The sequence below is a fragment of the Triturus cristatus genome, chromosome 4_2, assembly GCF_964204655.1.
Source record: "Triturus cristatus chromosome 4_2, aTriCri1.1, whole genome shotgun sequence".
Lineage (NCBI taxonomy): Eukaryota > Metazoa > Chordata > Amphibia > Caudata > Salamandridae > Triturus > Triturus cristatus.
Genome location: NC_140586.1, coordinates 233,452,963 through 233,474,484, shown reverse-complemented (window position 1 = coordinate 233,474,484; position 21,522 = coordinate 233,452,963). Strand labels below are relative to the sequence as shown.

At 43.5% G+C, this 21,522-nt stretch overlaps 1 protein-coding gene across 3 annotated transcripts in view; it reads left to right on the top strand.

Moving 5' to 3' along the window:
- Positions 1 to 20,774, top strand: part of LOC146833507 (ras-related C3 botulinum toxin substrate 2) — a 149,851-nt gene extending 129,077 nt beyond the window's left edge. Inside the window, exons 6-7 of one of the 3 annotated variants that reach the window (XR_014960592.1) lie at positions 18,157 to 19,625; positions 19,726 to 20,774. Coding sequence is in view for 2 of the 3 variants with exons in the window: in XM_085601354.1 (XP_085457480.1) it covers positions 18,157 to 18,287 (131 nt within the window). In the remaining variant the exon portion in view is untranslated. The remainder of the gene's footprint in view (positions 1 to 18,156; positions 19,626 to 19,725) is intronic. The other 2 variants (XM_085601354.1, XM_085601353.1) reach the window with 2 other exon arrangements.
- The last annotated feature ends 748 nt before the right edge of the window (positions 20,775 to 21,522 follow it).

Genomic DNA, 21,522 nt, shown 5'->3' with positions numbered 1-21,522 from the left:
AATTCCATAACGCTGCAGCCTTCACCCGGAAAGAGCGCCCACCAGCTCGGCAAAGCCTGAACCTCGGGTCTACTGCCAGCGCCTGCTCCACAGATCTTAATGTACGGGTTGGTACATAACCGGAGATAAGATTGGAAAGAATCTGAGGAGCAGATCCTTTCAGGATTTTAAAAACCAAACATAAAACTTTAAAATGAATTCGTGATTTAATCGGCAGCCAGTGCAGTGCTCGGAGAGTGCTGGAAGCCGAGCAAGACCTAGGCAAGCCGACAATTGCTCTGGCAGCGGCGTTTTGCATGCGTTGAAGCCGCACAATTTCTGCCTGATTGCTCCCTAACAGGAGCGAGCTGGCATAGTCTAGGCGAGATAAAACTGTTGCCTGCACTACCATCTGCCTGGTAGAGGGATCGAAAAACTTAAGAACAGGCCTTAAGCCCCGAAGGACGCCAAAGCAGCACGCCGCGGTTTTCTTGGTGTGCCCCACAAAGCTGAGAGTGGAATCCAGCCAAACTCCCAGGTTTCTCAACTCCATAACTGGAGTTGGAGCCACACCAAGTTCCGGCGGCCACCATCTGTCACCCCAGAGGTCCCTCCCCTTCCCGACGATCATGACCTCGGTCTTCTTTGCGTTCAGCTGGAGACAGTTGGCCGTCATCCAACTAGCCACCGCCCTTAGCCCGTTCTGGAACTTGGGGGCATCCACATCGGTATCCCCACTGATGGTAACCGCCAGCTGAGTGTCGTCGGCATATGAGACCATATACATGCCCCATTGCTTGACAACATCAGCCAGCGGGCTCACATAAAGATTGAATAGAGTGGGACTCAGTGAGGAACCTTGCGGTACTCCCAAGTCCAAAGGATGGAATTTGGACTGATGGGGGGGTGTGGCAACGCAGAAAGACCGGTCCACGAGAAAGGAGCGGAACCACTGAAGGGCAAGCCCCGTAACGCCAATCTCTTCCAGGCGGTGCAGAAGGATACGCTGCGAGACCGTATCGAAGGCGGCGCTCAGATCTAATAAAACTAGCGCCGCCGTATGTCCCTGATCTAGCACCGACCGGAGGTGTTCCACCATGGCGAGAAGGGCAGTCTCCGTGCTATGCCCAGCTCGGAACCCATGCTGGGTCTCGTCCAGAATGTTAGCTTGAGTAAGATGGTCAGTAAGCGCCTGATTGACATAGGCTTCCATCAATTTGGCCGGCCATGGGAGCAAGGAAATGGGCCGGTAGTTCTCCGGTCTCGAAGCGTCCAAATTTGGCTTCTTCAAAATAGGAGAAACCACGGCACACTTCCATTTAGATGGGACCGTGCCCGTAGCCAACGAAGTATTAATCAAGGAACAAACCGTAGAAGACCCCACAAAAGACTGGTTCCTAAACAGGGCAGGACATACCGGATCCAAAGGCGAACCAGATTTGACCTTCTGGGCCAAAATATCAAAAGCCTCGGATGAGAGTGGCGAAAAAGATGCCAACATGGAACAGGCAGGGGCAGTCACCGCAGTCTTCTGAACAAGCCCAGAACTTGGAAAGGCACGGTAAATGTTCTGCACTTTTTCCAGAAAAAAAGAAGCTAGGGCTTCACAGTGCGAAGTAGAGGCCGTGACTGTAGGAGTGGAGCGCTTAGACAGCAGATCCTTAAGAGCTTTAAAAATAGTCTTAGATGGATTAGGGCTATTACGAAATTCCAGAGAGTAGAACGTCGCGCGAGCCCTACAGATGGCACGGTGGTAGATTTTAATGGAGGCCAAGTACAGCGCTTTCTTCGCCGTATCGTAGGATCTCCGCCATTCTCTCTCGGCACGCCTGCAGTTCCCTTTCAGTGCACGTAAAGCACTGTCATACCAGGGGCTAGACCTTTTTGGACTGATCTTACTAGTCCGGATGGGAATCAAAAAGTCCAGCGCCCTGGTAATCCAACTACAGAACTGATCATAGCCCAATTCAACATCACTCGAGAGTTCGAGCGGATCAGCAGTTAGAGCGAGATGAAGATCCTCTAACCTATGCTTGCCCCAGTGTCTTCTAGGGATAGATCGAGCTAAAGGAGTTGAAATAGTATCAGGTAGAGGAACATGAATATCCACTAGAAAATGATCTGTCCATCCAAGGGGCGACACGGAGCGTATTGAAGCTTCCGTTAGATTTGTAAAAAAAGGATCCAATATATGCCCTCCAGAGTGAGTTGGTTGGGAGACTCTTTGGGACAATTGAAGGGCCTCAAGGTCCGCTAGAAAATTACCTACAGCAGGTGTCTTCTGGTTATCAAAATGGATATTCAGATCCCCTAGTATGGAAAAATTGGCACACCCCATTGCCAGAGCACTGACCGCGTCAGGGAAAGCCTCCCTGAATGCGACATCATTACCTGGGGGGCGGTAGACCACCAGCCCCGAGATCGAATACTGGGGGTTAATCCCAATCTTAAAGGATGCACTCTCGCACCCAGCAATGTGCACGGCATTCCAAATGCAGGAAAAATTAGATTTCACTGTGAGTGCGATACCCCCCCCTCTAGTAGGGCGATTGAGGGTAAAGGTAGAGTATTCCGATGGAAAGGCAAGATTGATTATAGCTATATCGTCCTCCTGCAGCCAAGTTTCAGTAATGACGAGGATATCTGGAGACTCATCATGTAGAAGGTCAAGAACATTTTGATGATGCGATACCAGTGACCTAGCATTTAGGCTAAATATCCGGAGAGCGTTCGGCGAGCTAACCCTGGTAGTGGGACATAAAACAGCAGCAGCCGTCTGGCGAATGGTAGCCGGGGAAGGCAGAGCAAAACCTTTGCAGGCACAACAAAACGGGCCGCATAAAGGATGGATGACCTGGGTACATTTAATAATGGTCACACCAATAGACCGTAGTGTTTCGTTCGAATATGTAATCATCTTATCACCATTGGCTAACCATACGAATGCACTCACCCGTTAAGCCCTGCGCGCCCTGCACGTCCCTAGCGCGGACGAGCGCAGACGGGCAGGACTCAGGCACGACTCCGGCTAAGCGACGGCGTCCCACTGCGCGGTACCGCTACGCGGGAGGAAGCGGCTTTAAATATGCGTCCGGCGATGCAAACCCGAGCGCTGTAGCGCTCAAAATGGCGCCCGCCACAAAGATCCCCTGCCCAAGCCAAAATGGCGTCCACCCCGGGAATCCCCGTGACCCGGACCCACCAAAGCGGCGGTGATAGAACCAAATTACATGCGGTGAGAGGGGGGGGGAGATTAGCAGCCCACTAGCACCCTGAGCGCCTGTTAAAAACAGGGGAGAATGGGAAAACAACAAAAACAAATATAAAACAGGAAATGCTTAAAAATCGGACGCTAGCAGCAGCGCGAGCGTCGTGATGCTGAATAAGTACCTTGTCTGGCAGCCAAAAGAGAAATCCGCCTTAAATTGCGTCTTGGTTACGCTGAGCTTCATGTAGGCACTGCACACCCAGGTCTGAATATTGTGCATGCAGTGTTTGAGGGGTTGGATGTCTGAAGTAGAGGAAACTTTCAAGGAGATTTGTGGATCATCAGCATATTGGTAAATCTGGATAATGTTTTCTGTAAGCAGAGCATCAAGCCGCTCCTTGTAAATATTGAAGATGACAGGAGGCAATATGAAACCATGGGAGACACCACAGGCGCTAGTTTGTGAACTGGTGGTGCCCTTGTGAACAAACTGATGTTGATTAGAACTGAAGGAGGAAAACCAGTGAAGGACATTGCTAAAGAATCACTTTCGAGACTCCAGGGTGTACATGAGGGTAGGACTAAATTACTTTAGCACCCACTATACAGAATTGTCTGTGACTTACATGTCACTAATGCCTTACGTGTACATGTTTTGAGAGCAATGAAAGTTTGTACTAGTCTGTTCTGTTCGATCTGTTCTGCGGGGAATAGAAGATGGCAATTGCTACTTTCTGTCAGAGATGGAACCTAACTTTGCTACTGCCATGCTGTTCAGGGTCTGTCAGGATACAAAGCTTGTACTACTGCTGTACAATTAGTACATGTCCAGTGATGGTGAAAGCTTGTGCTGCTTTTGTCCAAGCCGTTTCTGTCCTCTGACAGAGGGAGGCTTGCACAGGTTCTGCCCAAAGAATACCTGTTCATGAACTAGGCATGAACTAGTGATGGGGCTCTGACTCACAGACCCTGGTTTGCCAGCTTGACCAAGCTACTGACCCTGGGCAACAGCTTTTCTTCTCTGTGCCTCCCTTCCATTACCATCACATTTGAGAGCTCTTTGAAATAATTCAGTTCAGGATGAGCCCTGTACAAAAATCCCTCTCGTAAAGAGTTCACTAAACCATAATGCTAATCCATCTATAAAAAGAAAGATATGCATAGCAGAAACAAGACAACTGACTTGTTTCAAGAGTCATTAGTTCAATTATCAGGACGGAAAGTGTGTGGCTCACTAATTCGAATAATGCCACTTAGTGTAGTGATATAATCTAACATGGTAAAGTGAAACGATCCAAAATATACTTTTGTTTCATTTAAAAGTTTTGCCTTAGCTTTAAGTAAAATAGCAGTTAGTGACACCTGCAACAGGGTAGGAATCTAGGCGGAGATAAGAGCTGTTCTCCTTAGCCTCTGATAGGCTGTTTTTTTCAGAAAAGACTACAATTTCAGTGAGGAGCCCTGTGAAACATGCAGCACACACCAACAGCCTCGCCAATAGCACAAGTGGGGCATGGGGAAACTAGCCCAATGTGCCCCTCACCCTCTGATGCAGATGAACATGCCACATGAGCCAGCGGCTGTTTTATAGCATTTGCTGTGAGATACCTATGCTCCTGAGGTAGACGCGTGACCGCAAAGGGGCAACATTCGAGCACCAATATATTTCCATGTAAAAGAGAAATGCGGCCCATTGCTCAGCCCTTCTGTTTTTAATTTTGTGGTAGGGAGACGCCAGTAAAAAATGTTTTAGCTCACCTACAAGTTTAATGTAGGTCTGACAGTGTAAGAAAAGGAGAGGATAAATGTTAACATGAGAGACCATAACTTCACCTAAACAAGGGAACCCATAACTCTAAAACTGTATAACTAGTGGAGAATAGATGCTTCCGACTTCTAGGCGTGGAACCCACTGATGAAGCGTACCACACGTCGGGATTCATCATCGTATGTGAGAACTTGAATGTGTGGCGATTTCATCAGAGGGTGGCATGTTTCTTTCTGGGGGGGGGTTTCACTCTCTATGCTTGTGTCTGTCTACAGAAATTCTACAACAGTCCTTAAGCACCGCTCATTCCCTCTTTAGTTTGCTAGATACCGGTGTTGTACCTCTCCTCTATGTGTAAGAGAATTGTGTGATGTTCCTCCTACTACTGCCACTTATCCTTTACTTATTCTTTGTGTGAGGGAAGGATGTGCTTCTGTTGTCCCTGCTGTACCTTTACTGCGTTGCGAAGCTCAGTACAAATCTTTCCACTAAACCAAAGGAAAAAAACCAATTCACATGGCCCACATCTCGTTTTAATGCATGAGGTGAGCGAAAGAGCGAACCCTCCCAAAATACGTAAGCAGAGATTACTTTTGGTTTTACATGTGAAACCATAAGGTTTTTTTTTTTTTAAATTAGACTTGGTAACATTTTGAAAGATAGCTAACAATCGGCTCTATGTAATGTATAACATTTTCAGCCCATTATGCCATTTTAGCCAAAAGCACTAAGCATGCTGGGATTTTGAGCCTATAAGGAATGGCTTAAAAGCAAAAGTACAAGCCCCACAATGCCACATGCTCTTTTACCAAAAAGCAAGGGATGGCTAATGGTATAATACGTCATAGTTGCAGACTTGTTTAATAGACAACAAAATTTAGCTCATGACTTTCAGCATTTTTCTTGCAGGGAATCACAGGTTAAACAGCCCAGTGGGTGAGAGGGAGGGCAGAGTTAGCCTTTCAAATGCAACTTGGAGCATATTACTGCTAATGGGCTAACATCAACACTCCTTGGAAAAACAACTGGATAAAAAAGATGCTATTTATCAGAAAAATGCGATCAGCAGCAGCTAGACCTGTCTGAAGAGATACAGAGAAAGGAAAACAATGTACGCACACACCTTTTCATGAGGAGAAGTTGGTGTAGTTTAGGTGAAGCACCTGTAGCACTAATATGACACAGACTGCCTTAAACAGGTGTAGCACGTGCTGTAAGTATGGCCCACGAAGGCTGCCAGTGCAGAATGAGCCAAGCGATTGAGCTTACCTTCCTTCAGGGTATCCTCTTCCCAAAAATAGTGCATTACACAACACAATGTTCACATGCGTTTTGTTAAACAAGCACTGGCAAAGCCAATAGGTCTGGTGTTGGCTACCATCCTTTTGGTTTTGTGAATGCTTGTTTTTTTGGTCATGGTTTTTACAAAACCTTATTGTTTGTAAAGAAGCAGCCTCTGTAAATTAACAAAAAAACATTGGCTAAAATCAAAACCTTTTTTTGGTCTCAAAAATAACAGATAGCTTTAGAATCCCCTGGCACTGAAGAGAACCATTTTGTGTGTGGATGTGCTCCTTTCGAAAAAGAAGAATGCCATAATTGAAAGTAAAGTTATCCAATGGCTGAAGTGAGCTTACCCATTACCCCAAGATGTAAGGTTTTGCAGGTGAAACAAAAATGTGAATTACAGAATAAAAGATGGGTGAAGAGGGCTGGCTGAAATCCTCAGAAATGTTCAAGATTGATTCACCTCAGCAAACCTTTGAGATAATTATGGTAAAATGATGCACTTTTAAACAAGACTGTCAAAATGCAGTCAATGCCTAGATTACTTAGGGGCTAATCCCATTACTCTAATTTTGCCTTCCTCATCCCAAGCTTTATAGAGAAGGGACAACTTGCCAGACAACTCTCACTGTAGCATTATTTTAAACCTCACTTCTTTGTAGCGCCGATAAAGTGGGAAACTACCCTTAAGGCCTCCTGTTCACATATACCCAAGACCCTAAACTTCCTACCAAGAAGGAAGGGAAGGACTAATGTCAGGGATTAGGACAGTAAAAGTGGAGTAATTGGATTACTGGTAAGGAATCTCGTAATTACTTCCTCATTCCCATTTCTCATCCCTATCATTACATATGAGGATTTAACCGAAGCAGCTTCGGACCTGTAGCCAACAACAAATGAATGCACACCGAATTGCTGCTCTAAAAAGTACTTGGCCCTGTGAACCCACACCCAGCCTGTAATGGGTCAAAAAGTTAGAGAGAAAAGATCAGATAGCTGTCATGCACATATCACTGAGAGAGACACCATGAGTTTCAGTCCAAGATGTCTCCAAGCCACTTGTAAGATGTCCCAGGATCTGCCCAGGTGCAGCCATGACTGAGATGTCATAGCCCAAGTAAATAGTAGGCTTCACCTAACTACTCAAAGTTCCAAAGGTAACAGAGACTATCACAGCGACAAAAAGGAGAAATATGATCAAGCTAAATGAATTTACAAACATCCATGGGCACAGGATTAGGGTGAAAAACAGAAAGTACCATCGCTGAGGTTTGAATGGAGTGAAAAGCAATTTAGCAATAAAACCAGGACCCAGATTAAGCATCATCTAATCTGGAAATATCCAGAGAGCTCTATAAATCAGAGGCACCACCTCCTAAATTCCTAGCAGATGTCATACTTACCAAGAAAAATAAAGAACAGGAATTTCAGGGAAACCTCACCTTAGTGTCCCCAATGGAGCAGTCTGGAGCTTGGATAAAACTAGAGGTAAATGCCCTTAATAGAAGGCCATGCTAAGGAGAAAACTTTAATGAGCCTGGGGACAAGAGAGTCAATAGATTATAAACCCCACCAGGGTTCCCAAAGGTTCCAGAAGGCCACCAACCGAGCTTTCAAAGTAGCCAGGGACCAGCCCTAGATAAGACCAGTGCAAAGAAACTGTCGGGCCATTGTAGGATCACAATACTATGGACCAACCCCCTTCTCAGTGCACCTCTTCTGGAAGGAGTCCAATAATGATTATAGGCCTTACGAGTATAGGTATGAACCACTCAGGCAACCTCCACAGTTAAATGGAGACGTTCCAGGCATAAGCATTCAGCCGCCACAACCTTAAGTTCTTCCACTGAGGAGAGAAGATTGATTGAGCGAGAGACCAGAGAGGGGACAGGAACACAAGCAGCATCCACTCTAGAGTTGAAGCCATCTGCTTGACAGCTCTGGACCAAGGATATTGAGCCACACCACACCCCTACATAGGATTACTAGCACTGCACCCTGTTTCACTTAGAGCAGCCATATTAGAAGACTTAGAAATAACTAGAAAAAGGAAACATGCAAATAGCAGACCCTTTAGCCTGAGACAGATCAAATAATCCGGCCCCAAGCCTTCTTTGAAAGGAAATAGGAATAGAACCTGAGGAGCAAAGCAGGCTCTTGGATTGCAACAAGCCCACTACTACATGTAAATCTACTGCAAATCTCTGGAAACACAGAGAAAAAGGGAGAAATTCTGTAACAAGGGGACTCCACAGCTCAGGGACTCCAACCAATAGTTTCCCACTCCCTAATATGGATTACTCACAGGAAAAGATTAGGATCCTACACCCATGGAACTATTCTAAAGGCCACTTATGGCAATTTTTTTAAACAAGTTCCAACTTGATGATTCACATATGCCTTAGTAATGGTGTTGTGTGTCGTCTGATGATTCTCTCCTGCGATCCACTACTTCCATAAATACCTGAAGTGCCAGCATGGATGCTGATAGCTCCTTCCAACTAAAAGAATTACCTAAGTCCTCTTGGGTCCAGAGACTGTGGACAGAACTATTGGAACCAGAGTTCTAATGGAAAATCCTCTTTGCAAGATTAGCAGGATCTAACCACCAAAGCAGTTCCTGGACAATCTCTCTCAACATTGGAATCATGTTGTCACAGCACCAGGATACTAGATTCCATTTGCAGTAAATGCGACAAGATACTAGACCCAGATGCAACCAAGTTTAAAGAACCACAAAGACTGCTTAAGCATGTGAAGGTAGCAGAGGGAGCAGCAGAAGGGCACACAACCCTCATATAGGGTAGAACCCTACCCCGCAGGAGACCACCTCTCTCTTGACCCCCCTTGATCTGCATCCATCTTCAATCTGGGGCTGACTTCTGAGCCAGAGGATATGTTATATCATGTGAATCCATGTATTCTGGTGGTCGGAAAACCATGGTGGAGGAAGTCTGGAACCTGGCTCCTGGGATGGATCCAGCTGTGGCTAGAATGCATTGATTAGGAAGCATTGGACTGTCAAGAGCTGGCACACCTTTTCAACAACTGGTGTAGTCTTTATCCTGGAGGAGGAATGGATCACCCAATCGTCAAAGCCTGGATTAGGACCAATTCCTCGGTTATGTGGCCTAGCTCCTACCCAGGTCCATACCTTGGAAAACATCCGCAGAGCATAAATCAGACTGAAGGATTCAATCTGAAACAAGAGGAGAGAATGGAAAATCTCAGGAATCGATTTGGAGGAGGCTATACAGAAATATGAAGGTTAGCATCCTCTAATTCCAGAGTTGCTGTGAAGTACCCGAGCACAGTTACTCAAATGGTGGTTTAAAGTACATCCCTATCAAATGTTGTGCATATGAAAGGTCACACCTTTCAAGTGAACATTTCTGACTTGGAAATTCCTGGACTCTTGGAACATTCCATAAATGGCAAAGCATACTTCCAGTTCTTGAAGGATTTAAGAAATAAATCGCCCAGTTGAGGACCAAAGACATTCTACCATAGGACTGAAAAACAAAGCACTGCTGCCTTCTGGAGACACTACCCATCAATGTACCTGATGCAAAGGCAGTAGCATGAAGAGAGTCAAAAAATTAATAATAGAGTTCCATTCTGACAAGAAGGTCAGCAGGGTACTCCCTTCGCCAGCCCAGTTGAGGAGAGAGACTGAAACCCTTTAACTAGAGTCCTGGTAGCAAACGCAGAGTGCATTGAAGACCCGACAGCCAGATTGAGGTCAGATGGTGTCTTTTCCAGAGCCCAAACCACTCTCTTGTAAATGGGAATGGAGGGAGAAGCATAATCCCAGCCAACAGTGGAACGTCCTGCCAGATTGGACAACAGTGAATCCACCCTTACTGTTTGAGGAAAATCCTAGATATGCTCACACCAAAAACTTTGGAATGGTGATTTAACCATCTCCTTCCTTTCCATCAGAATGGCTCATTTTACCACTAGAATAGTAGGCACAGGCTCAGTAACAACCCTAGGGAAGTGTGAATAGGGCAGAACTAGTACTTGGAGGTACATGTACATTTGGAACCTCCAAGTCTTAAAGGAAACTCCAGATTTTCTCTCATGAAGCCTTTTTCTGTGTCAAATGACTAATTCACCTCTAGATGGCCTGAGCATTCGGCAGAGAGGAGACAGAATCAACGTCATATTCTGTGGAAGGCCAAGTAGAAGGAGAGGACTTAGGGGAGGCCAACAAATACTGTCTCCCAGGCCTTTTTCTTTACTATTTACCATCTCTGACATGAAAGCAAGGATGTGTGCCTCAGTAAGCCAAGCTTCCGTCGAGTTGTCACCAACATTAGAGGAATGAAAAGGAGAAGACATCTGAGCATGTTTACTTCCTCTATTACCCACTGTTATGAAGAATAGAAGGCAGAAATGAAAAGAACAATGCCAAAAAAGGTATAGACACAGTTCTTACCTGAGACGCTATCTTCTAAAATGCTGCCTCACTGACACTAACTCAGAAAAACATAGAATATCTGGTGGAATTGTCTTGTAAACGTGAAAAGGCCCAATCCAATAGGGCCACTACGCTCTGAAAGCAGTACTCTGATTATGTAACTCTCACCGGGGAGTCATCGCTGCATGAGTCCAACACTCACCCCATGAAAAACACTATCCATCTTTCCTGCAAGACCAGCAAGAAGCCAAAGCCAAGAGCCAGGGGAGTTTAGATGACTTCCCCCATGGATCCCACCTCTGTCCATCCATCATCATGCGATCACGGAGGGGACAAAGCAAAGCAGCATCAAGTCAGGAGATTGGAAAGCCAAGCCATCAGGATTCTAACTATAGTACCTGATGCTCAGTAGGACCAATTGATACAGAAGTCTGCAATGTGTAAAGAAGAAAAACCAGTAGGGCTTCTGGGTAGTTTTCCCGTTAATAGGAGCAACTAGGAAGGCAGCGGGATTTAAAAAATATGAAAAGGGTAGCTGTCTGAACCAGGATAAGACCAGGAAGGAGAAAGTGGAGGTAATGTATTTTCACAAGGAGCATTCATAGTCACATATTATGACTGAGTATGTCCTAGGAAGGAGAGTTAAAAAAATACACAAATCTCACAATCTCAAACCATAGGCAGAAGAGCTAGGCAAGCTTTACTAGCTCATACAGCCGCACAGGTGCTGGAACAATTTTAAGAGGGGTGTGCTGTCATCAATGTTATGTCTCTGAAGTCATAGGGATACTGGAAAATCCATGTGTTATACAGAACAAGTGTAGCAAATGCGCCAAGCACATTCAGCAGGAAAGAGTTAGGGGAGTAGTAAGTGCCCAGTGGTGCATTTCGGGGCACACTGTCCCAAATACATAACTAACTGAAGCATGGTGTGGTAGGGTAATACCATTAACAAAAAGCATATTTTTCATTGAAATGGCCTCTTCGTACGGCTATGAAATTTGCATCAGCCATGTAATTTTGTTGCTAAACATATATACACTATACTGGTGTGATGTATAAATGATAAATATGTGTTGAAACTCGAGTTTCAGCGTAAATCTATACATCACACTAGTATAGTGTCAGGTTTGTCGGTGCCGTGCCAATAGCCTGCTTAGAAGCCCTCTGTGGCTGAAATTGGCATTTACAAATTCTGATCCAATCCAATCCATTCTTCTAAAATACCAGCTGCACAACTAAATGATGCCTGTGGCGCATTTTAATTCGTGTTTACTTCAGCTACGACTGTTCAACATGCACCTAAATTCACAGGCAATTACGTGGTATACAAATATTTGTAATATAAGAGATTGGTTTACCTGCTTAGCACTTCATGGTTTCAATAATCATCTTGGACAAACAAAGAGTGTGTCACCTGAGAAGTAAAATGCACCTAAAAAGGCAGTGTGTAGTAAAGAGTTGAGTCATTTTAGTTAATTGAGATGGTAAAGAACTAAAAATACATCTGTGACAGATGATTAGAAAGTATTGCATTGTAAGCTGGAAGATACCAGGTTGTGGTAATCAAAAACCTTTAGCTACTACAAATAAAGTAGAAAAGATAAGGATTTTGTGAATTAAATGAAAAAAACCCAGCAGTAACTGTGAGAAGAAATGCAGTGGATGATTAAAACAAATAATATGCTTGCGTTTTGAAACATGATTAACAGGGGGAAGAAGACAAATTTATTTTAAGGGTTCTCTATGTACTGTTCCATAGGAAATGCATAACAAATATCTTATCTGGTTATTTCCGTGAAGCACACATGATGAATCTGGCCCTTAGAAGGCAATTGTCTTCAGTATCACGGTAAAACCACAGGCTCAGTTTAATGAGCAGCCATTCCAAAATTATTCATCTCTTTGAAGCCACAAAGACCAGCGGGACTGTGATTTCAGCAAAGGTTTATGTTGTTCGATGGCCAAGTCATTTGATTACTCTGTTTAAATTATGTGTTGTTGGTTACTCTGCACTTCATCAACCTTATGAAGGTCTTTTTAAAGCTATACAAACTCTGCTAACTTCCAAAAATTGGTGAAATTTAACCAAAAGTCGGTATAAAAAACAGAAATCCTGCCCAAAAAGCTTTTATGGAAGCAAAATGGAGTGGGGAGAGGGGGGGGGGGGGGAGAGAGAATCCTACTAAAAATATTTTGCTAGAGGTTTAAGATGAAGCTTTTGTGACTTTGCCTTTGCAGATGCAGGGCCAGTTGCAGTAAGTAAGCTGTACAGTTTCAGGGAGGCCGGTGGAGCTTGTTGTGTCCCTGTAGCTCAGAACAGGAGGTCAACCAACTTCGAATCACTCAGATTACCCTGGGATTAAGGTATTAGGTCCAGTCTTCTTTCACAGAGAGCAAAGCAGGGCTCAAGCAGCAGGGCAGTCGTCTTAGGAACAAGGTAGGCCTCAAGCAGCAGCCCAGTCTTCTGGTGAACAAGGCAGGTCTCAAGCAGCATTGTAGTCCTCTGGGGAACAGTCCTACTCCTGCAATGTCCACAGGTCTGGAAGTGTACTTATGAGTGGCTAAGGACGTCCAATATGTATACCTGGTGCCACTCTTTGAAGTAAGGGAAACCTCTAGTCCACCCCCACATCTGGTTCTGCAAAGTTCCTTCCTGTGCAGGTTCGAAGGGCAGGCAGTTGGAAACTCCAAGAATGCCCCAGCAAGCTTAGCGTAGGAAAATGTAAACTTTCTAAAAGTGACTTTACCATTAAAGAGGATTTAAAATTACAATTAATTTGAGTCCAAACATGACATTTCTACCTGTCCCCAAGCAAATGTTAGCACGTATTAAATGTAATAAGGTAACCCCACGGTATCCTATGGGAGAGACAGGCTTCACAAAAGTGAAAAAAGATTTTGGGATGTTTTTACTACCAGGACATGTAAAACTTAAAACCACATGTCTTATTCTTAAAATACAATGCACCCTGCCCAATGGGCTGTTTAGGGCCTACCATAAAGGTGACGTATATGTATTAAAAAGGGAGTTTTAGGCCTGGCAAAAAACCTGCAATGGCAGCCCTGAGACATGTTTTAAAGGGCTACTTCAGTGGGTGGCATGATAAGTGCTGCAAGCCCACCAGTAGCATTTAATTTAAAGCCCTTGGTACATGTAGTACGGCTTTACTAGGGACTTATTAGTAAATTAAATGTACCAATCAGGTGTAAGGTGATTATAACATGTTTTAGGGGAGAGCACCATACCTTTAGCACTGCTTGACAGTGGTAAAATGCACTGAGTCCTATAAACCAACAAACACAGGTTCAGAAAACAGGAGGGGTGATGGCAAAAAGTTTGGGGGTGACCCTGCGGAGATGGCCAAGTCCAACAGAAAGGAACAACTTACCAAAGCATAATGCTTGGCATTTTTATCCATGGTAGCTGCACCAGCATGTACAATTGTTTATATGTTTTATACACTTCTGGACTGTATATGCTTGTGTAAACCTGAACCTGGATAGAAATAACAGTTTACAAAAAGTACATTTGTGATAATCTGCTGGTTAAAAATTGCCCTTCTCCTTAATGACAGATGGAGCAACAACTTTACAATGAAAACACTATTCAGGAGAGACTATACACATTTTGGATTTGGGCAAGATCCTGCAAATCCTGGTGGATACGTTAAAAGGGGGGAACAACCATTACAACGCAACTTTTACAACGCACTGCCATTACAACGAAACTGTTACAACGCAAATGCTGTGACAACGCATGCCATTACAACGCAAGTCTTTACATCGACTTGCACTAGATGGCGTGCTAACATTAAAAATAGTGTAGTTTACTATCCAAACACCTTCCCTACTGCAACGTGGACTGGAGTTAGAATAGTAAATTACCCTTTTTAATGTTCGCACGCCATCTACTGCAAGTCGATGTAAAGACTTGCGTTGTAAAGACTTGCGTTGTCACAGCATTTGCGTTGTAAAAAATTTGTTGTAACAGCATGCGTTGTAAAAGCATGCGTTGTAACATCATACATCCGTTAAAAGGGAATTTGAAGACATTGTCCTAATTTACGTCTTTTCCCCTGAGAATAAGGGTGAATGACATTACCTAGCATATTTTATTCTTTTACTGCTGTTTTCTTTAGAAAGGTGGCATTGATGTGTTTCTAACCCAGTGCTGTCCTTTGAGGGTAATTGGGGGGGTTAAATCAGTGGGACTTTCAGGATAAGTACCAATGGTATTTAGGGCCCACGTATTTTGGTAGTATGGGGCTAAATATGTTCCATTTAGATTAATTTATGTAAGCTTACATTATGTGGATAGTCTAAAAATCTAGCATGAGTTGACCTACCTGGATATATGTAGGACAGACGTGTTCTAAACCAGAGTAAAGACATTGCTAGAGGCCTCTATCTTGAGGAGGGCCACTAGTTCAGACACAATGTAACATGCAAACTTTCTACAAGCAGTAAAGAATAGTAAATTAGTACAAGATAATTAAAGTTTATGGGTGTCAGTGCAAATTATTGTGAATTGTCATCAATGGAGTTGTGTTAAAATAAGGGCCTATTCACAAAGGTAAATCCAACTGTAAACCTAAGAGTATGACCAAATATACCTCAGATACACCTGCCCAGGAACTTACAAAGAGACTCCTGCCAGTTATAAGCCTTTTTATAGGTGGAGAAATCTCCTCCACAAGTATGGACATTCCTGCACCCATAAATCCCACTTAAGGGGTGGTATTGAAGGCTTTCCAAGGCATGATTAGCCGTTGAAGTGTGTGAACAGCCATAAACACACATGTTTGTGGACATTCACAAACTACTGTCCTTCCCCTTTCCAGTCTGGAAAGGGTCATGTGTTTACCATGGCCAGGTGCTGGTGTAAGTTCTCTTTCCAGGTTGCGATGGAAAATGAATCACCTCCAACTTTGGCAGGGGTGTAGAGATAGGGGTTCTCCAAAGAAAAAACTATAAAAAGGTGCATTTGCACAGGGGAATCCCACCCCCGCCCCCTCCTCCTCCCCCATGTGGAGTTATCCACCAGGAAGAACATGGAGATCTACAATACAAAAGGAATGCATTCCAAACAAGGAAATCACATGATTTTCCAAGAAACCCACATGGAAACCTGCTACTGGTGCAGTTTTCTATGTGAATTCCTTGAGGAGATTGTGAATTTCAAAAAATAGCAAAACTACACTCCGATGTAGATTTAAAGCACAAGCATAATTTTTTTTTAACTAGACTCCAATGTGTTTCTGCACGTTTTTAGGTGCATGAACACCTAGAGTTGTAATGATTATGTTTTTCTGTATTGTGAAGGCAAACACCAAGTTTCACCTGCTCATTTGCAATGTTCACACAACCTCAGCAAATATTGTAACTGTGTAGTTACATATATTCGTTTCTAGAACAAATGTACCAACTTCAAAAATGATAAATGCAAAATACAAAAAAATACCCATGGAATCAACCCCAAGAGCAAATTTTCTAACCACCTAAATAATAAATATCCACTTCCAGGACAAATGTCCTAACTGCACACAAAATATATACTTCCAGCACAAATGTCGTGCCTGATAAATTCCCACTCCCAAATGTACAAGCTCGAAAATAATAAATATGAACTCGCAGGGAAATGGCCTAACTAGTAACTCTACAAATTACAAATAATCTACTCACAGAACAAATGCTTTTATAAACATCCCCTGCCAGGAAAAAAGCCACAACTGTACATATGCTACAAACTTACTGCTAGGACAAATGCATTCACTGTAAAAGGATACACAGAGTAAGTACTTACACCCAGTGAAAAGACGCCAGCAGGGCAAGAGAAAGTAAAAACACCAACAGTGATCAGTCCAAGAGAATACAAACAATAAGGAGTGGAAAAAAGACAAAATACCATGTGCAGCACGCACACATCTCGCCTACTAGTACATGAAGAGTAAATGCTTACTCCAACTGTGATTTTTCAAACACATAAGTGATAATACCCCATCCCGATTTAATATTCAGACACTCTTTAAACAGTAGATGCTCAGTTCAAATTATAAACGGTGACCGAAAATGAATATTGAAAGTCATAGATGATATTCACATATTAACGTGAAGTACCTCAGAGAGGCAGAAGCCATACATACAGAGAATGAGTATTCAGGTAAATGTATAAATAAAAAATAGACACACCAGTGTCGGAAAATAGTACAGTATAATCTCAATAATCAGCAGAACACAAACAATCAAAATGTATACCCAGAATAAAACATGTTAATGGTGTGGATAAAGTAACAGAAAAAACAATTGTTAATTGAGGGCTTATTTGAATACAAAGTTCATCAATACGTGGATATAGGCTTCATCCAATCAGAAAACTACGGGGCATATTATCAACGGCCAGCGATAATTATCGCTGGCCGTACATAGCGATAGAAATATTATCGCCGGCTATCGCTGAATATTATCGCCATGATAACGCTATATTTACAACGCATAGCACTATGGAGATAATATTTCAGCGATAGCAGTGTTTTCAATGGAACATCGCTGGTTTTCCAGCGATGTTCCATTGAAAACAGCGATGACATTGCTGATATGACCTTGTGGTCCTATCAGCATAATCCATCTCCCATTAAAAGTATGCCTTAGTCAGGAATTTAACAGACTGCTGAGGTAGCACGATTTTTTTTATTGCTGCACCTCCTTGTTAATATCGCAAAGCTGCCTTCACGATATTAACATGTGTTGTTTTCACAGCCACGCCTTCTTTGCATCTCATTAGCGATGCGAGGCTGTGAAAAACGGGCTCTACATCAAGGTGTCCTTGATGATATTGCGATATAATTATCCCCACTTTTCTCTCAAAAACGGACGCTAAAGCGGCGACAATTATATTGCCAGCCCTTGCTAATATGCCCCTACATTTCTAAGAAATGCTGTGCAAAAACCAGAAACAGTTCAGCTGTGACATACTCGAAAGAGCACCATGTGTGTATGCAGAGAAGAACAAAAGACGGTCGACTCAAGAAAGTCTATGACAACAGAGGGGGTTTGCGAGGCCATGTGTTTTCCAGTTGATGCTCTGCGATACCCAAATCTGCAAGTGACACTGGATGCGCCCTTCCCAGCATAGATTGTGTATCCGGTACAGAGTGCACCATTTGAGGGATATACTACCATAGAGTTTTATAGTGATACTACAGTTTTTGTCAAAATGTACCTGCTGTTTAGCTAAACTGCAAGTGAAGAGTTGTTTGCCCAGTGTTGAAAAGAACAATTATAGAACGTGACTCAAACTTTAAAAAAATAAATAAAAAATAAACAAATATGGGGGTAAATCATCTAAAGTTTAAAAACTGACTCTTGATTGCACCCTCCCAGGTTATCTGGTTTAGATTGAGGAGTCAAAAAGATTGTTGGTCAAACTCTAAACTGCTTCCCATTTTAACTGAATGGTATACATCAATGCCTGCTCCTTTCTCTTCACAGAAGCTGTGAAGTACCTGGAATGCTCAGCGTTGACACAGCGGGGCCTGAAGACAGTGTTTGATGAGGCCATCCGGGCAGTGCTGTGCCCACCACCCACAAGGCCCAGGAAGCAGGGTTGTACCCTGCTCTAGCGGTGAGAAAATATTCTCTTAACCTGTATGGGGTGTGTTCTCCATCTAGAGAGCTCTTTTCCCAAGTGTCAGAAATCGAGGAACTTGCTTTCCTGCCTATTTATCTCTCACACTTCTCCAACAGTGCGACTCAATGATGATTGAGAGAGTTCTTCCCCCCCACACACTGATCTCCAGTGGTAACTCACTTTGGGCTAGATGTGCCAACACTGAAGTAGCAAAATGTGGTTGTAAATTGTGCACTGACGTTTTGCAAATGGCAGGCAGATTTTGCGAAGCAACCTATGTACTATTTGGAGGTTCGCATAATCACTATTCAGAGTGGGTTGCAATCTGACATACCTCCAAATATTAATGAGGTAGGATGAAAATTACAACTTACTCTGATTGGATGCTTTCACAGGGATGATGACCCACTGAGATCAGCAGACCACCATGCCTGTGATTGCATTTAAATAAAGTCCACTTTTTTTTAAAGCAGCCTCTTTTCCACAACAGAACTGGAACTCCATTTAAAGAAACATTTATTTTTTTCTAAAAGTTTGTTTGAGAGTTGGCCGTGGTCCCCAGGACTACTGTCTACTCCCCAACAAACTCTTTTTTACCATTTCGAACCCCTTCCCATTTGCGAATGAGTTAACACCTCATTTGACAAGTTGCTAACTTTTCAATGGTTTGAGACCAAAAGTAAAATTGCAAACCATTGATGAATTGCAGTGCAAATCGCAATTTGAAGGCATTCCCTAAGCAAGGCCCTTCCAAATTGTGATCTGTTGTTAATTTCTCAAGCACTTTGCAGTACAGTAAGCGTTTACTGAGTCGCAAAACTTTAGTACAAAGCAAAAAGTCATTTAGCTGCTACAAACCCTGTGAGTTAGCGGGGTTTGTGATCACTAAGGGGAATATTTACAAGCCCCTATCGCCACCACAACGTCACTTTTTCAGACGTTGTGGTGGCTATTGTGGCTTTGTCTTGTTTACAAGACGGCATTAAGCCACTTTATGTGGCTTAATGGAGCCTTGTAAATAAGGCACCCTTTCACCCTACAATTAGCGTGAAAGGGGAGGGCAATGGGTGTGGCAGTAGGCATTCCACCGCAACACCCACTGATTTTGACGCTGCCCCCTATTTACAAGGGAGGTGTAAATAGGAGGCAGCGCCAAAATTAAGACCAGGGAAAACCTGGCCTTAAACAGGCAAAACAAGGAGAAATTACTTATTCCTCTTCATTTTTGCTGTTTCCATGTGTGCTGCATTGTGCAGTACACATGGAAACAGCAAAACGCCATTCATTATGTGCAGGAAGGTGTCCCTACCTGCACATAAACAATCATTCCGCTGCAAAGCAGACACGCTTGCGTTGGCGCTAGCCAGCTAAATTAGTGCCAGCGCAGGGTAAACGCAGGGCTGCACCGTAGTCTTGTAAATACTGTGCAGCCCTGCGTTTCAGAAGTGGCAGAGCTTGGCGTTTAGACAAGGAGTCTAACGCCACGCTCCGTCACTTTTCTCGTAAATATGCCCCTAAATGTCTTAGTACATCTGGGGCCTTATTTACGAGAAGTGGCGAATCGCTGCGTGAAGGCAGCGATGCGCCACTTCTCAGTGCGCCCACCTTGCGACACCAATGATGTGTCATATTTACAATATGACGCATCATGTAGCAAGGAAGGACAGATACGTCAGTATAACTGACGTATCTGTCAGTGCAAAAAGTGGCACATTGCTGGAGTTGTGTCGGAAGCCTGACGCAACTCCAGCAATGTTCCTTTCACATGGGGCAAGCCCCATGTGAAAGGGCCTGCGTCACCCTGACGCCTACCATGAGGCAGGCGTATGGTTTTGAAGCACTGGCGTCCTATAAGTGGCACAGCAAAATCTCATAGATTTCGCTGCGCCACTCCTACGACTTTTTCTTGCGGGGGTACGCCCACCCTGCATACATTATACATGGCAGGTATAAAGTAGCGCAGGTGTTTACGAAGTGATGCGTCTACCTAGATGCGTCACTTTGTAAATATGGTGCAACATGGCGCATGTTTTACGCCACTGGTGCATCACAAAAAGTGACGCACCGGTGGCGCAAAAGTGACGCAGGCCCTGGTCCTTTGTGACTTGGCAGCTATGCCAGGACTGAAGAACTCATTGGGTCTCGCTTTACTGTTTGAAAGGGGATGACATTTAGAGTTTGAGGGTACAAGGTGCAGAGACTGTTGATCACATTGGTTGCTGATCTCCTCGATTTGACTCGCTTTGACTGCGTTTCTCTTTAGTTCTGTTGACAGATGCCACAGGATCACGAAAGAACGCGCCCGGTCTTTCCCAAGCCAACCCTTCTGGAGGACTTTCTACCGAATAATGCCTTATTCTACTTCATTTAGGAACACCATCCTCGGCACGCCATCCTTACCTCTTCCCCATATTTTTCAGATTCTACGAGCAGCTATTTCTGCCTTTTTGAAGAATAAAGCCTTTTGTTTCTTGTGAAACTAGCTCTTTTTATTGGTGTTTTGTTGTTGTTGTTACTACAGTGAGTTTGAAATTCGTAGAAGAATCCTGGGTGAAATCGAATATTCTTTCCAGAAATCGCCCACACGCTGCCATAAAACAATCAGAATTTTTTTTTTTTTACTGTACTCCTCAAGTAGATAAAATTAAATAAATTGGCAAGTCAATAACAAGGATCACTTTTCAACATCCTCCAAGATATTGCAATCTTCAAAAGAATTTCACAAAGCAAGTAATGATATCACTGTTATAGGTGTTATCATATATATTGCCGGTAATTACGTCACTTATGAGGTCATGTGTGAGGTAATGTGCAGGCCATTGAGGAACTTAAGGTTCCTCAGCAACACAATCTGGCAAATTTGCTGGACTTTTAAGGTTTTGCATAGGGGCACATGAGAGAAAATTAATTAGTAGAAATTGAAGTTTTATTGTGAATACATTTCCCTACACAGCAAGTACAAATTCAAGCTTCATTAAATAAAGTGAATATTGCCAATTTCTCATGGCGTTGAAAATCTCAAAAAGGTTTATGAGGTGAAATGTTAGGGTGCCTGTGCCTGATGTCAGAACACATGTAGGGGCATATCAACAAGGGCTTTATCTCTGCTTTTTTGGCTTTAAAAGCCAAAAAGCAGAGATAAAACTAGCACCCTATCAACAACAGGATGCTAACATGCAAATTTGCATGTTAGCACCCTTTTACTCTACGCTTACCCTTGCATCTCT